At 37.1% G+C, this 18,109-nt stretch overlaps 1 protein-coding gene across 1 annotated transcript in view; it reads left to right on the top strand.

The window, feature by feature from the left end:
- The window catches only part of MYCBP2 (MYC binding protein 2), a 376,124-nt gene that overhangs the window by 200,270 nt on the left and 157,745 nt on the right, over window positions 1-18,109 (top strand). Inside the window, exons 35-40 of the mRNA XM_042781038.1 lie at window positions 2,424-2,630; window positions 3,961-4,092; window positions 5,827-6,005; window positions 8,666-8,808; window positions 13,589-13,689; window positions 17,407-17,625. Coding sequence (XP_042636972.1) covers window positions 2,424-2,630; window positions 3,961-4,092; window positions 5,827-6,005; window positions 8,666-8,808; window positions 13,589-13,689; window positions 17,407-17,625 — 981 coding nt within the window. The remainder of the gene's footprint in view (window positions 1-2,423; window positions 2,631-3,960; window positions 4,093-5,826; window positions 6,006-8,665; window positions 8,809-13,588; window positions 13,690-17,406; window positions 17,626-18,109) is intronic.

The raw sequence follows: 18,109 nt of genomic DNA, 5'->3' as shown, positions 1-18,109 counted from the left end.
AGACCCATCGTTGCATCTAGATGGCAGCTTGCAAGCTTTTAAGATCCCAATTGCTACTCACCAGAGTAGGAGGTGGAACAATGTTTTGTGTAATATGTTATGCCAATTAAGCTTGATGTCCTCTGTGACTATGGTCCCGAGCCCACAGGTTCAACTGCTCGGTCCCTCAGGGTAGCTGGCTGTGACCAAGCAGTGACTACAACCTTGCCCCTTCTCAGCCCCATTGTGCATCTGGAAATTCAGATCATACACATAAAGTTATAGGACCACTGTCTGCCAACTCTATACATGTCCTTGGGTGCACTCCCCACTTCATAGACATACCTCATATTTCAGCCTGTCCACCCATCTATCCACCCATATACCCGTGTTTGCCTTCACTGACCATGCCGTACTATATATGCAAAAGGGTTCATCTTTGTTGTCTGTACTTCCCATGTACCTCTCTATGTCTTTCTCTTCCTCAGTGCCACTGTATTGATCACTCACATTTGGTACATTGCCCTTCCCTTCACCCAAATCAAAACTTACTTCTATCTATCTAACAGCATTCCCTCCTTTTCCCTCCCACCCCTGGTAACCAACAAAGAAAATGTCCTTCCATAGATAAGCGTTTCCTTGAGTAGATTAGTTTTGTGAATATATTTTAATGTAAAATGTCTTATATCATTCAAATGAAAATTGATAGCAAGTATTCAGTGTCCCCAGCTCTTAAATTTCTTACCAGGGGACTTCCTTTCTCTCTATTTTTTTTTTTTTTTTAATTCCTGGTCTTTGCTTTTTCTTATTTGTAGATTTATTTTAGAGCCTATTCTAAATTAACCTGTCCAATCTAAATTCATTATTAATTCATAGTGTCTCACCTTAGGAAGCGTGCCCTAAATTTCTTGGTTGACTTTGGTTTTGGCCTTAGAGCTCAAGTCAGAAAATTTTTGTTTTTCAGCCATTCTTTTAAGAGTTATGAATGCCTATATGTGTTCATTTCTGTACTAGACCCGTCAGGATGCAAAAAATTTTGATGCATAGACCCTCTTCAGAAATTTACTATCTAGTTATCCCCAAAGAACTTACCTGTCTTATGAAAAGAAATGTACGATATTTCAGAGTGACTAGTGGTTAAGGTTGTGTGTCAACATGGTGGAATATGCTGTAAACAACTGAGTAGTTGCCTTCAGGATATGCCCTGCTTCCAGTATATATGAGGAAGATTTGGGGATGGTCTCTAGATTTTTGGCACTTCTGGATCCTATATTTGGCCAACACTTTATCTCTACTTCCTGAACTTGGACCAGTGGCTTACCATTTGTCTACAAATCTTGGGATTGTGCCATTTTACCTGCCTACCTTGGGTTTGTCACCTTCAGCAGCCAGCAGCTATCTGAGTTAGGAGACACCTCTAGCTTCAGTAGGCCTGGAATAAGAGACACAGCTAAAGCCCCAGATCAAGGGGCCTTCCCCCAGCCCCTACAGCCAGCATTCTGAATTTGGACTTCCATTCTCCTAAACTGTAAGAGAATAAATTCCTATTTGTTAAGCCATCCACTTGTGGTATTTCTGTTATGCACTAGAGAACCAAGACAATGACTGATATTCTGCTCTGGGAATTCCTGAAGGACCTGTCTTAGATATCCATATTTCTTTTTTGCTGGAGTCATGAACTTCTATTTTTTGCCTCTTGTGAATCTCCTAAGTTTCTGGGGCCAACTTGGATCAGAAATAATCTCCATAAGTAAAATGATCAGTTTCAAACCAAAACAAGTTCTCTGATCCTCTTTAATGAAAGCCCGTAATTAATGAAGTTATATGTGTCTATCTATATTCAAACATTGAATACCAAGTTATCATCATGTATATTATTGGTGTTTAAACTAAAAAGACAGTACATTTTCTTCAAATGAAGTTTTGGAAATTCACGGATAAGAAAAGAGATGATCTAGCTGAAGGAGAGGACCTTGATCCATCTCTTCTTTACATACCTGTCTCCACAGAATCTCTATAGCTCTGTAGCATAGTTTGTAAACCACTGACTATAGTATGTTAGTGAAAAGTTGGTATCTCTTTTCAAAATGTTATAATTCATTCATATATTATGACTGTGATCACTTTGATGTTTATAGTTCTGACATTATGAGTTCAATAATATACATAGTTTGGTTTTTTGTAATATGACTGGTTTGCTATTTTTGTAATACAACTGAAAGAAGAAAATACAGTCAGTAACCTTACTTTGTGGATTATAATGGTAAATCTGGTTTTATTGTTAGTTTATCTCTTGTTGGAATATACCTTTAAGAAGTTTTAAACTCACCTGTTAAAAGTAGGTTATTTTACTGTGCTTTTTGGAAACCTTTGAGTAGTTTCGTTAAAAAAAAGTATTATTAATACTCAAGGACAGACTACTGATGTAATACTTTTGTTCCCAGGTTGATGGACTTAATTCTCTCCATTCTGTAAAAGCCAGTGCTAACCGATTCACAAAAACAAGTCAGGGAAGAAGTTGGAACACTGGGAATGGTTCTCCTGATGCAATCTGCTTTTCGGTAGACAAACCTGGAATAGTTGTGGTTGGTTTCTCTGTCTATGGAGGAGGTGGAATTCATGAATACGAATTAGAAGTTTTGGTTGATGATGTAAGTACCACTCTTACTGCATTCATTTCACTATGTGGCTTATGCATGAGTACTTATCATCATAATCAGAGTATGCTGGGACCAAACCTTTGAGAATTTAGCAGATCAGTCACAGATGGAAGGCACTAAACAAATTTTAAGAGAGTTATTCTACCTGATTGCCTTTTTGGGTCTCTCCTTACTCATATTTGCACTTTCAGGATAAACGTGAAATTGTATCAAAGACTACTAATTATATAGCTAAGCTTCTGATTATAAGTCTTGAGTGGTTTTCTTGGTTGTTTTGCTGTTGTCATTTTTACAGAAATAAGAACAATATTCAAACCAGTTTTACCACCTTTATCAATGGTTAAGCAATTTTTCATAGAGTCCTGACTGATGATTCTTAGTAAGGATAGCATTTATTGATTATTTAGTTGTATCTTTCTATAATCTCTAAATTATTTAGAGCACCTAAGTTTTTACAGAGTTTTATTAAAATAACACACAAGGGTATCTTGTATATCATTTCTGACTGAATAGCAACTTATCTGTAGCTTGATTATTTTCAACAATTAATTTGAATTAATTGTTTTCATATTTTGTTAGGCTCTATAATAGAGCATTCTTCTTATAAAGAAGCGGGAATAGTTTAAGATATAAGTGAGAAAAGCCCATTTGTATGATTTGGGTTATCGATTCCCCAGAAGATAGAGTCAAGTGATTGGCTTAGAGTGCCAAAATTTCTTTCTTTAGTTTGTTTGGGAAAATGCTAATGGCTAATTTTGTATGCAAGGAAATAAACTGCTTGAAAACACTCTGGAGAAATTTGCAAAGTGTGTTAATTGATAGAAACATACTCTGAAATGATAGAGAATGTATAATAATTTCTCTTGAAAGTTAAAAACTGTATCTACAAATTTCAAGGGTTGTCACAAATAAAAATGCGTGCAGTGGTGAAAGTGCTCAGCACATAACCAAAAGGTCAGCAGTTTGAACCTACCAACTGCTTCACAGGAGAAAGATGTCAGTCTGATTCTATAAAGATTTATGGCCTTGCCAACCTTATGGGGCAGCTCTACTCTGTCCTGTATGGTCACTGTGAGTCGGAATCAACTTGACGGCAGTGGGGTGGGTTTTGCAAGTTAAATACAGAATTGTATGGCCAAAGTTTGAGATTTTAATAAAACCAATATAGATGTGTAGTTCTTTAAAGATACCATCAACATGATATACCTATAATACCTACCTATAGGTATTCTACAGCCCTCTTCTTAATAAGATGGAAATTGTCAATCAGAATGGTTAATAAAATAAAATTAAGAGCATGGTGGATTTTGTTTTGTTTTAGAGTGAACATGTAGGAGATTCAACTCATTCCCACAGATGGACTTCTCTAGAATTAGTCAAAGGAACCTATACAACAGATGATTCACCCAGTGATATAGCTGAAATCAGACTTGACAAAGTTGTTCCTTTAAAGGTAATTTCAAAGAAATATTTCTGTTGTCAATAAGAGGTGTTTTTATGTAGTTGACTTAAAAAAAGTGAAAAGTATTTCATCTGTTTTCTGTAAGATATGGCTATTAAGTTTTCCTTTGCATAATGCTTCAGATGTTTATGGGAGTATCTCTGCTGTTCCTGAAACTGTAGCGTATTGTTATTCTGCCTTTGCCACAGTCTCTGTCAAAATCTGGTGTAGTAGAAAGTACTATTAGGTTTTAGGCTCATACGGACCTAGGTTCTGATACCTGCTCTTACACATATTAAGTCTAAGACACAGGACAGGTTATCTCTTAACTCTTTTGAGACTCATCTATAGGCTGAGAATGATAATATCTATTTTGTAGTGTTGTTTAGATTAAGTTAAATAGTGGAAATAAAGTATCTCCCACACTGTCTAGCACATTATAGAAACTTAATAAATATTAGTCTTTGTCTTCTCATATTGTGTAAAGATTCATTTAAAAAACAAATGTTAACTGTTAAAGTTATTATCATTTTATATAACTTAATTTTTTAACAAATAACTACACCTACTCACATATCAGTTAGCATTCTGACAATAGTAAAACATTTCACATTATGAAAATAGGAAAAATTATGTCAGACTATTTTGTTCATTAACAACATATGTTTGGCAGTAATGAATACCAAGATGGAAGGCGAGAGTAATGCTGACTGTGACAGTTAAGGTTATATGTCAACTTGGCTGGACAGTGAGTCTCACTGATTTTGCAGTAATGTAATGTAATTTGGCAGTAATGTAGTGATGTAGTCATCCTTTGTTTTATGATCTGATATGGCCAGTCTCCATTTTTGCATAATGCTTATTTTCACATAATGACCTGGTTTTTGGAAACTTATCATGTTGATAAGTGAAGAGTGGGTATATTGAACAAAATAGAATGATTTTACTTAAGATTAAAGTAACTGATAGGATAATTCTGAATGTCATTGTAATATTCCTTATAGAGCACAATTTTGGATAAACTAAGTTCATCAGCTCCTTGATTAAAATATAGATACCAAAATCCCCAAAATCCTTCATTACGAATTTTTATCATGGATTATAAGGCAACAGTATCCATATCTCAAATTTTTTATATACAGTACATCATATTTTAGACATTTTTTTTCTTTTTTATGTTTTTCTCATATATATATGCCCATCCATTTCAGTCTCTGGCAGTCTCTTAAAATAAAATTATAAAGGACTTATTATTTTTTCTGTATTTTTTAAATTATTTCACAATTAAGCTGAAGAAAAATACTAGCTATGTATTTAAAATCTTTTATTATGGTTAATATTTTAACAGTGTGATAGAAAGCAGGAACTAGAGTTACACTATCTTTATTCAAATTCCAGCTCTATCACTTAACTAGCTATGTGACCTTGGGCAAGTTACTTAACTTCTCTGTGCCTCAGATTCTTCATCTGTGAAATAGAAATTATAATGTTACTTACCTCATGAGGTCATTTAAGGATTAACTTAATTATATCATTCAAAGTACTTAGAACAGTTTCCATCACATAAAAAACATTCCGTAAGTATTGGCTATGATTATTATTAATTTATTAAAAATTCATCAATTAAATTATCTCTAAATATGGTAAAGAAATCCAGTATACTTACCTAGTTTAGTACTAGAGTACTGTCTCTGTATCCTCTCTACATTATGAAATACAAAAATGTTTTACATCTTTATTGTGAAGGAAAATGTTAAATATGCTGTGCGCTTGAGAAACTATGGAAGCCGTACAGCCAATGGGGATGGAGGAATGACCACAGTGCAGTGCCCTGATGGTGTCACGTTTACATTCAGCACGTGCAGCTTGAGTAGTAATGGCACAAACCAAACCAGAGGACAGATTCCACAGATACTGTACTATAGGTAGGTGTGTGTATAGAGATAAAGGGAAATTTTAAAGTGGTAGAACGTATACAATTTACTACCAAGGTAAAAATGCTAAATGAGTAATTTTAATGAAATTGTTGTAGTGTGCTGCTGAGTCAATTCAACTCATAATAACCCTGTACGACAGAGTAGAGCTGCCCTGTGGGGTTTCCTGGGCTATAGTCTTTACAGAAGCAGATCACCAAGTCTTTTCTTCTGCGGAACAGCTGGTGAATTTGATCCACCAGCCTTTCGGCTAGCAGCCAAGAGCTTAACCATTATGCAACCAGGACTCCTGTAATTAAGTTAATTAAGTTATCCAGTGTGTTTTTTCTTGCCTGTGTACTAATTTACATAAAGAAGTCTCATGTTAATATTTAAATTCAGTGTTTACTATAAAAGTAAATCCTTTCAAATGTTTTGCTATTATGCTTTTTATAGCACTATAAGTTTCATCTACTGGGTATGTGTGCTGTTTTCTATGACTTTATAATTTTTCCAACAATTTCAAATTTAAACTTTTATAAAATACCTGAAATTAATGAGCAAAGTGACTCTTCTCAGGTAGTGATGTTGCCTTGATCTCATTATCCAGTCTGCACAGTACTTTGATGTCTGTGAATCTTATGCCTGCCCAAGATAGCCCTTGGGGGCCTGGAATATATAGTGATGTTTTTCTTACAATATTTTTATCAAAAGCTATTCCTTATGTCAACAGCGGAAAATAACGAGTGATAACAACCTTAGAATATTTTATATATATATATATATATATATATACACACACACACACACACATGTATATATACATACATAGATTTCTCACTGAGCTGTAATCTTACATAGTAAATACCATTCACCACTTTTATTCTCAACCTCAAGCATCAAATCTCTCAAGTTTCACATCATTTTCAGTTTTCCCCATTTCCTTCAAGGACAATCTGAGAACACTGTTTAGGTAGTTAGTGAAAAACAATTTGCTTTATGTAAATATTCTGTTTCCTTTCTTCATGACAAATAGAATAGAAATTGTTGTTGTTGTATTGTTATGTGTCATCGAGTCGGATCCAACTCATAGCAACTCCTCCTTGTGTTTGAGGCAGTATCATTATGGAAGTAGATTGCCTCATCTTCCTTCTGAGGAGTGGCTGGTGGCTTTGAACCACCAGTCTTCTGGTTAGCAGTCAAGTACCTACATAGTGTCGTGTTGCTGCACACTGTTCTTCCAGTCAGAAAGAACTTTATCGGTTACATACACACTACAGTAAACAACAGTACTTTATTTTCTTTCTCAAACTATAGATTAAAAACTATTATGCACAAAAGAAAAATGAAATATTTTGAAAAGCTACAGAGTCCCTTAATAGCATCTGCTATCCAGAATTGATATACAAACTACAGTGTTTTAGAGACTTTTATGGCTTCCACCGATGCCTTAGCTTTCTATACCATCCTACTCTGTTGGCTCTCCAGGGTAGACCTCTAGCCTTGGTCTCATCTGAGCCTTGGACTGAATATCCAGGTCTTTTTAACATGTTTGAGTGACAGATAATGAGGATGATTCTAATAGTTAATATATACTGAACACTTTCTGTATGCCAGGCTGTTCTCTGAGTGTTTTACCTGTGTTATCTCAGCTAGTTCTCAGAATAACCCTGTGAGGCATTTTTCCTATTACTTTATTGATGAGGGAACTGAGACACAGTGCTTAAGCAGCATGCCAAAAGTCACACTTCTAGTAAATTCTGGTTTTGTAGATAAGAAATTGGAGCCCAATTGCTATAATTTTAGCTACTACACTACATATCCTCTTAAGGATGCTATATGTAGTTGTCTAATATCTAATATCTTCAGTTTTACGTGTCCCAAGGAGTATCTCTTCCCCTTCCACAGTTACACCTAAAACTCTTGGAATCATTCTTGGCTTCTCCCTTTCTCTCACACTTTATATCCAGTTCATTGACAAGCCTTGGTAGCTGTACTTTAAAAATGTTCTGAATCTGACCTGTTCTACCACTCCCATAATTAACAGTCTAGTCCAAGCCACTTCTGCCTCTTACCTGGATAACTGCAATAGCCTCTAAACTAGCCTCCCTACTTCCACTGTTGCCTCCTACAGTCAGTTCTCTACAGTGTAGCCAGAGTAATCTTATAAAAAAATAAGTCATATCGTGTGTCTTTTTTGCTCAGAACTCCAGAGGCTTTTGTTTACCTTTCCTTGTTTACTATTTGCACTGAATCATTTCATTCTCATTTCATTCCAGCCACACTCTTCATTTTGTTCCTTGAACTCACCAGTCTTGTTCTAGCCTCAGACTTTCCCTTACTGTTTCCTTTGCCCAAAATACTTTACCCTTAAATCTTTACATGGGTTCTTTCCTTTTTTTTTTTTTTTTTTTCCATAAATTAAGCTCCTAAGAGAAACTCTCCTTAATTTCATTTAAAATAACATCCTTTGCCTTTTTCTTTTATGCTCCTTTATTTTTCTTCAAAATTTTATGTCTCCCTGAAATAATACAGTTACATATTTGCTTTTTTAATTTTAAATTAACTTTTGAACACTTTAAATGAGGAGCTCTGATCTAGCTATGATTTTCAGAGTTGGATAATTTTCTACTTATCATTGTAAAGTAATCTCTTGTTTGTTCATGTTACAGGAGTGAATTTGATGGAGATTTGCAATCCCAACTTCTGAGTAAAGCCAATGAAGAAGATAAAAACTGTAGCAGAGCTCTCTCTGTGGTGAGCACTGTTGTTCGTGCTGCTAAAGACCTCTTGCACAGAGCTCTTGCTGTAGATGGTAAGACTTTTCTTTTTTTTCTTAATAGTCATATTTAAAATTCTTTATTCCCTAATTTATGTACATCTTTTCTTTATTTTCTTTTTTAATTCTTACTGTGATTGGAGTGAAACTTTACAGAGTTAGTTCATTTTCCATACAGCAGTTCATACACATTTTGTTTCATGACACTGACTGAAATTGCCTAAAATATAACAGCTTCCTTTCCATAGTTACCTCTTCCCTGTGTTCTTCTTTGCTTTGCATTTCTGCTTCCTGAACTATCTCCCTGTGAAAATACTGCCCTTCTCATTTCCCTTGATTGATTGTTCTAAGGAGTGTATCTAAGGATGCAGATGTTCGTCCTATATGCCTGTCTGTTGTTTGGAAGCCACAGAAATGAGTTCAATTCCAGACCTGAAGGGTAACTAGGGGCCATAGTCTCAGACATCTCATGAGGCTTTATCAGACCAGTAAACTTGGTCTTTTTTAAATGATTTTGAGTTTAGTTCTACATTGTTCTCCCACTCTATTCCAGGATCTTCTTCCACTCTATTCCAGGATCTCCTGTACTAATCCCTTTCCGAGTGGTTGACAGTGGTAGCTGGGCATCATGTAGTTCTTCTGCTCTCCTAGTAATACAGGCTGAGGTTCACATGGTCCACTAGTCCCTTGGACTAATTGTTTCCATGTGTCTTTGTTTTTCTTCATTCTTCTCTGCTCTGGATGAGGAGAGACCTAGATAGGCTCTTGGACGCTTTTAAGACCCCAGTCATTACTCACCAAAGTATGATGTAGAGCAATGTTTATGTGTACTATGTTATGCCAATTGAGCTTGATATTCTCTGTGACCGTGTTCCCAAGACCACAGGTCCAACCACTTGCTTCCTTAGGGTGGTTGACTATGGCTAAGAAGTTATCATAACTTTGCCCCTTGTTAGCTCTATTGTACATATGGACATTCTTACAACACATACAAATACGTACATAGAAATATCGTCTGGATATAGACATACCTAATCAGCCTGTCAGTCCATCTGTTTACCTGTAGATTGATGTTTGTTATCACTGATAACACAATATTGTATGTGTAAAAGGGTTTATCTTTTGTTGTCTGTACCTCTTGTGCACCTCTGTGTCTTCCTTTTCCTTAGTGTTATTGTGTTGGCCACTTGTTTTTGGTATATTGCCTTTCCCTTCACCCAAAGGGACACTATTTTCTAGCAATCCAAAGTATCTCATTCATTATAGATGTACACATACAAATACATTTGGATTAGCTATACGCTCCATAGGAGTTCTGGTGGCATAGTGCCTAAGGCACTTGACTGCTAACCAGAAGGTTGGTAGTTAAAAGCCACCAGCCACTCCTCAGAAGGCAGGTTGGGCTGTCTACTTCTGTAGAGGTTGTTGTTGTATTGTTATGTGTCGACGAGTCAGCCCTGACTCATAGCAACCCCTCCTTGGGTTTCCGAGGCAATATCACTATGGAAGTAGATTGCCCAACCTTCTTTCCGAGGAGTGGCTGGTGGGTTTGAACCTCCAGCCTTTTGCTTAGCGGTCAAGAGCCTTAGGCACTAGGCCACCAGAGGTACTGCCTCAGAAACCCAAGGAGTGGTTGCTGTGAGCCAGAGATGACTCGATGGCATATAACAACAACAACAACATATGCACTATACCCTAATGTAGAATTTTTTAGAATGAAGTTTTCTGATATTAAAAAGCAATTTTCTGATATTATTATTTTCTTAGTTAACCCACTAAGAGAAGACCAGTAAAACTACATCTTAACTGAAGTACATCTTTGACTTACCCTCCTTTTAGTGGTAGTCAAATAACATTTTATTTTCCCTCTAAACTTATTTTTTTTTTTGCCTGTGTGTCTTGTTACCAGGATATGGCATCACTCCCAAAATTTATTTTTCTAAATTTGGTTTTGTCAGTTCTTCCACTGGAAACTGTACAGTTTGTTTATTGTCCTCTCTGTTTTCCTACTACCATAGTTTAAGAGAATATTCTCTTTCATTCATGGATAATATCCTTAATAATCTCACTCCCCATCTAGTAAACAAGTCATCTTCTACGCTGACACCAGAGTTGTAAAAACTATTACTGTAACCTCCCCTTCCTTACTGTAACAATTGTTCTTAAGTCTGGTTTTATAGGAGAGCCACCTGGGAAGCTTTAAAAATAAAGAATGTTTGGCCCATTCCCAGGGGTTTAAGCTGGGATAAGGACCTATGGATTTTTAAATAAGTGCCCAGGCTATTCTGATGCAGTTGTTGTTGTTGTTGTTGTTGTTGTTGTTATGTGCCGTCGAGTCGGCCCCGACTCATAGCGACCCCTCCTTGGGTTTCCGAGGCAGTATCACTACGGAAGTAGGATTGCCCAACCTTCCTTCCGAGGAGTGGCTGGTGGGTTTGAACCGCCAGCCGTCTGGTTAGCAGGCAAGTGTCTTAGCAGCAGACCTAAATTCCAGCATTTGAGAATCTTGATTTACAAAGGTTTTCACAGTCTAGACTCAACCCATCTTTTTTAGCACCTTGTCCATGAATAAGTGACTAAAATGTCCACTAGCAAAGTACTTTCCTTAGAAAAAACAGAAGATAGTATAGCTTAATAACAAACCCTTTTGAAATGCTTAGTATGTACAGACATTTTTCTAAGCATTGTACATGTATTTATTTATTCTTCACAATATCCAGTTTTGTACATGGGTAATGAAGTAGAAACAGTTGAGTATTTGCCTAGTGTTACACAACTTGTAATATGTGGCGCCAAGAGCAGAGATTTAAAATCGTGGCTGTTAAGCTAGGTTCACTTTCTGGCTCTGTCATTTTCCAGGTATATGGTTTGGGTGATAATAAAAGTATCTCAGTGTGAGGACTAATTGAGATAACATGTAAATAAAGCTGTTAGAACAGTGCCAAGGACCCAGTGTCAACTGTAATTTTGCTCAAAAGAACAGAATATATCTCTTACTATAATTTTTCCCACGTAGGGGAGAGGTCTTTTAAGTAATGTGTTTGTTTTTATTTTTTGAACATTTTATTGTGGTTTGGGTGGAACTTTACAGAGGAAATTAGTGTCCCATTCAACAATTAATAAACATTTTATTTTATAACATTGGTTGTAATCTGCTAAGTGTAACAGCACTCTTCCCATTTCCTACATGAGTTTCCCTGTTTCCATTGGCCCATCTTTCCTGCTAGTTCCTGCCTTCTGACTTTTGTTTTTAGTCAGATCTTCCTCTTTTGGTCTCATATCATTGATCATTCTGAGGAGCACATTACTTACATATAGTACTGTTCACTTTATAGGGTTGACTATTATTTGACTGAAAGGTAATCTCTAGAAGTGGGTTCAATTCCAGGTTTGAAGGGTACGTAAGTGCTCTAGTCTGTATCAGACCTATAAATCTGGTCTTTATGGTTTTGAATTTTGTTGTACATTCCTCTCCCACTATGTCCAGAACTTCTATTGTGATCCCTATTAGAGCGGTCAGTAGTGTTAGCTGGTCACCATGTAGTTTTTCTAGTCTCAGGCTTGTAGATGTTGTGATTCATGTGGTCCATTAGTTCTCTGAGTTAATTGTTTCCTTGAGTCTTTGATATTCTTCACTCTTCTTTATTCTGGGTGGAAGAGACCAGTAGTTGGATCTTAGATGGCTGCTTGGAACCTTTTAAGACCCCATTTGGTACTCACCAAAGTATGATGTAGAACATTGTCTTTATGAACTGAACCAAAAACCATACTCAACAGCCGTCAAGTCAATTCAACTCATAGCGACCCCTCTTTGGGTTTTTAAGGCAGTATCTCTATGCAAGTCTACTGAGATTGCCTAGTCTTTCTTCTGAGGAGTGGCTGGTGGATTTGAACCGCCAGCCTTCTGGTTAACAGTCAAATACCTTAGCACTACGCCACCAGCATTCCTCTTTATGAACTATGTTATACCAACTAACCTAGAAGGCACTAAGACTATGATCCTAATAAGCCCTCAAGCCCAGTAACTTAGTCCTTCAAAGTGTTAGGTAAGAAGTTTGCATAACTGTGCCCTCTGTATGTTCTACATATATCTGAATATATTTTCAGCATATACAAATAGATATGTCGAAATATTCCAGGCATCTATATACTCATGGCTATACTCCCATATCCCATCCCACATCTATTCAACTTACATGTCTACCTATGTATCTACTCATAAATTAATGTTTGTTATTATTGTTATTGCAGGATTGTGTAACAGTGTTTACTGTTGTTGCCTTTTACTGTTGCATACTTCCCAGTGTCTTCCTTTGCCTTATCTAAGTATATATAATTTTTTTTGAGGTACAGCTCTTTTGCTATAGAGTACTTAATTAATTAAGTAATTAATACTATTTTGTATTGTGGTTTAAGTAAAAGTTAGCAGAGTAAATTAGTTTTCCATTCAACAGTTTATATACATCTTGCTTCATGACACTGATTGCAATCCCGTCTGTGTAGCAGCACTCTTCCCACCTCCTCCCTGGGTTCTCCATTTTCATTTGTCCTTCTTTCCTTCCCCTCCTGCCTTCTGAACTTTGTTTTTAGGCAAATGGTGCTCTTTTAGTATCATGTGCTTGCTTGTCCTGAGCAGTACATTCCTACCTGGTATGTATTTTACTCACTTTATAGGCGCATTTGTTATTTGGCTGAAAGGTGATCCTTGGGTATGGGTTTAGCTCCAGATTTGAAGGGTGTCTCAGGGCCACAGTCTTGAAGGCTAGCTATTATAATTTTAATGATTTAAGTTTGTTTTGTTTTGTTTTGTTTTTAGCTGATGACATTCCAGAACTGCTTAGTTCTTCCAGCCTGTTTTCCATGCTGCTTCCTCTTATTATAGCTTACATAGGACCAGTAGCTGCTGCTATTCCAAAGGTATATAATAATTTGTTTCTATAACTTTGGATCTCTTTGTAAATTTCATTTTTATAGACTTTGTATATTTCCTTAAGGAAAGAAAAGAAAAGGAAAACTTGAATATTTGAGGCATCCAGATTACATACAGTTAACAAGCAGAGCTGTGTATGTTAAATAGAGTAGTTATTAGTTAAACATCTCTGTTATTAGTATTGCTTACTGTCACTCCATGCATGTTTATTGGCTCTACACTTGAAAAACTTGGGAATTGGAGATACAATTTTGAAATATGATATATAAGGAAATATTAAATAAGTTAACAGATTGTTTTAATTTGTGAGGTTGATGCCAAATCTTTTCCACCTTGAATAACAATAGCAATGTAAAAGGATAGGAATTTATTAAAATACTGAAATATCCAGCACAGAGCAGACAACAGAGCAGAGCAGTAGCCAGAAATCCAGGTGAGGGGAGGGACCCAATCCCCTCCCCACTGGGCAAGAAAGTAGGGGAAAGTGAAGCCAGAGGGGACGACAGAGCATAGTAGCACCAGGGATCCATATAAGGGGAGGGTGGAGAGGTTTTGAACAGCTAAACAAGACAAACTTGTCTGTTAGTTTGTTGTAGTGTGGTGGCTTGCATGTTGCTATGAGGCTTGAGGCTATGCCACCGGTGTTTCAAGTGCCATCAGGGTTGCACATTGTACACAGGTTTCAATGCAGCTTGCAGACTGAGACAGACTAGGAAGAAGGAAGAGGCCATCTACTTCTCAAAGAATTGGCCAGGGAAAATCTTATGAAGAGCAGAGAAACACTGTCTGATAGATTACTGTGCAATTTTATGAATAGCCCAGAAACATCCAATACAGTGCAGGAGGATGAGCCCCTTAGGTTAGAGAGCTTTCAAACTGCAACTAGGAAAGAGCTGCGTCATCAGAGTAGGACGAATCTTATTGATATGGACAAAGTAAAGCTTTTGAGACCTGCATTTGCTGACATGGCACAACTCATATTGAGGAGAAACAGCTGGAAGCATCCATTAATAATAGGAACATGGAATGTACAGAGTATAAATCTAGGAAAATTGGAAGTTGTCAAAAATGAAATGGAACACATAAAGATTAATATCCTAGGCATTAGTGAACTGAATTGGACCGGTTTTGGCTATTTTGAATCAGACAAACATGATCTACTATGCCGGAAATGACAATTTGAAGAGGAACAGCATGATGTTCATCATCACAAATGATGTTTCAAGATCTGTCCTGAAGTACAGTACTGTCAGTGATAGGATAATATCCATACGCCTACAAGAAAGACCAGTTAATACGACTATTATTCAGATTTATGCACCAACCACCAAAGCCAAAGATGAGGAAATTGAAGATTTTTATCAACTTCTGCAGTCTGAAATTGACCAAACATGCAATCAAGATGTGTTAATTATTACTAGTGACTGGAATGCAAAAGTTGGAAACAGAGGAATCACTGGTAGTTGGAAAATTTCACCTCAATGAGAGAAATGATGCTGGAAATTGCATGATAGAGTTTTGTAAGACCAACGACTTATTCATTGCAAATACATTTTTTTCAACAACACAAATGGTGGCTATACACATGGGCTTCGCCAGATGGAATACACAGGAATCAGATGGACTACATATGTGGTAAAAGCCAATGGAAAAGCTCAATATCTTCAGCCAAAATCAGGCCAGGATTGTGGAACAGACCATCAACTGCTCATATGCAAGTTCAACTTGAAGTTGAAGACAATTAAAAGAGGTCAACGAGAGCCAAAATATGATCGTGAATATACCCCTCCTGAATTTAGAGACTAAAGAATAGATTTGATGCATTGAACACCAATGACTGAAAACCAGAAGAATTATGGGATGATATCAAGAACATCATCCATGAAGAAAGCAAGAGATCATTAAAAGGACCAGAGAAGAAGAAAAGACCAAATTAGATGTCAGACTCTGAAACTTGCCCTTGAACAGAGAGTAGCTAAAGCAAATGGAAGAAATGACAAGATAAAAGAGCCGAACAGAAGATTTCAAAGAGCAGCTCTAGCAGACAAATCCAATTACTATAATGAAACATGCAAAGACCTGGAGTTAGAAAACCAAAAGGGAAGAACACATTCAGCATTTCTCAAGCTGAAAGAACTGAGGAAAAATTTAAGCGTCGATTTGCAATATTGAAAGATTCTACAGGCAAAATATTGAATGATGCAGGAAGCATCAAAAGAAGATGGAGTACACAGAGTCACTGTACCTGAAAGAACAGGTTGATATTTATCCATTTCAGGAGGTGGCATATGAACAAGGAGACACTGGATGGTTTAAAATCAAGACAGGAGTATGTCAATGTTGTATCCTTTCACCATACTTACTCAGTCTATATGCTGAGCAAGTAATCTGAGAAGCTAGACTATATGAGGAAGAATGTGGCAGCAGGATTGGAGGAAGACTTATTAACAACCTGGATTTGCTGATGACAAAACTTTGCTTGCTGAAAGTGAGGATGACTTGAAGCACTTAACTGATGAAGATTGAAGAATACAGTTTGCAGTATGGATTACATCTCAATATAAAGAAAACAAAAATTCTCACAGCTGAACCTATAAGCAGCATCACAATAAATAAACAAAAGATTGAAGTTGTCAAAGACTTCACATTGCTTGGTTCTACCATCGACGCCAATGGAAGCAACAGTCAGGACATGAGATGACATACAGCACTGGGCAAGTCGGCTGCAAAGGATCTCTTTCAAGTGCTGAGGAGCAAAGATGTCTCCTTGAGGACTAAGGTCGGCCTGACACAAGCCATGATATTTCAGTCGTCTCATATGCATGTGAGAGCTGGACAATGAATAAGGAAGACCGAAGAAGAATTGAGGCTTTTAAGATGTGGTGCTGGTGAAGAATACTGAAAGTACCACGGATTGCTAAAAGGACTAACAAATCTGTCCTAGAGGAAGTGCAGCTGAAATGCTCCTTGGACGCGAGGATGGCCAGACTTCATCTCACCTACTTTGGTCATGTTGTCAGAAGGGATCATTCCCTGGAGAAGGTTGTCTTTCTTGGTAAGGCAGAGGGTCGACAAAAGAGGGGAAGGCCCTCAACGAGCTGGATTGACACATTGGCTGCAGTGATGGGCTCAAGTATAGCAAGGATCGTGGAGCTGGCACAGGACTGGGCAGTGTTTTGTTCTGCTGTGCATAGCGTCACTATGAGTTGGAGTCAACTTGACGGCACCTAACAACATCCATCGCATGGAAGAAATCATAAATTTTCACTTTTTGACCTAATTAAATATTGAGTAAAACCTAATTTACCACAGATTACAAAAAGGTAAAAGTGTTTAAAAATGGAACAGTAAGCACTCGACTACTAATTGAAAGTTTGGCAGTTCAGTCATATGCAGCAACTTCTCAGGAGAAAACCTGGTGTTCTGCTCTCAGAATGTCACAACCTGAAAACTCTGTGGGACACATTCTGCTCTGCACACATGGAATCGACTTGGTGTCAACTGGTTTGGTTGTTTTGATGTAATATGTAATACATCTAAGGTAAATCTTTCAAATCCATAAAACAGAATTTTCCTTGAAGGAAAACTTAGCTGGATCCAACTTGTTATTAATAAGGGTAACCAGCTTATAGTGGTTCATAATTTTAAAAGCACTTTTCACATTTATTATCTCATTTAATCCTTTATATTTGTATATTTGCTAGGTGGCTGTCGAAGTCTTTGGCCTTGTTCAACAGCTGCTGCCCTCAGTTGCCATTTTGAATCAGAAGTATGCACCCCCTGCTTTCAATCCTAATCAGTCAACAGACAGCACCACTGGAAATCAGCCTGAGCAAGGCCTCTCTGCTTGTACAACTTCTAATCACTATGCTGTCATAGAAAGTGAGCACCCGTATAAACCTGCATGTGTCATGCACTATAAGGTAGGCACTAATTTTTAGTGAGAATTTACATTTAAAGCTTGATTTATGTTGTATATTGTAAAGGATATTTTGCCTGTGTTAACAAGTGTAACGTCTTTTATAGTCTTTGAATGTAGAGGATCAACAGATTTAAGCCCTCCCAAATATATAAAAGGGGTTTAAGACATAATAAAGTATGAATATTTTAGTACCTTATGAGACTTGGTCTCAAATCTTTCTATAAGTATAGTGCAGTATTGCAAAAATGGCAAGGAGACCACATGTTCCGACCTCCTCTAATCCCACGAGAGGAAGACAGGATTACCAGCAGTAACCCAAGGCCTATTACTGCAAGGCCAGACATGCTGCCTCCCTCCAGCCCTTTCTGCAACCGTTCCTCCCAAAGCACCCACCACCTCTCTCCTGGGTTCGATAATTCACTGCAGTGGCCACACTGAACTCACAGATTATGGGGTTTATTAGGGAAGCACCAGGCTACAACTCA

The sequence above is a fragment of the Orycteropus afer genome, unplaced genomic scaffold, assembly GCF_000298275.1.
Source record: "Orycteropus afer afer isolate SDZICR_OR568_19922 unplaced genomic scaffold, OryAfe1.0 scaffold00081, whole genome shotgun sequence".
Classification (NCBI taxonomy): Eukaryota; Metazoa; Chordata; class Mammalia; order Tubulidentata; family Orycteropodidae; genus Orycteropus; species Orycteropus afer.
The sequence above is the reverse complement of the archived record's forward strand: the minus strand, read 5'-3'. Positions and strand labels throughout refer to the sequence as shown.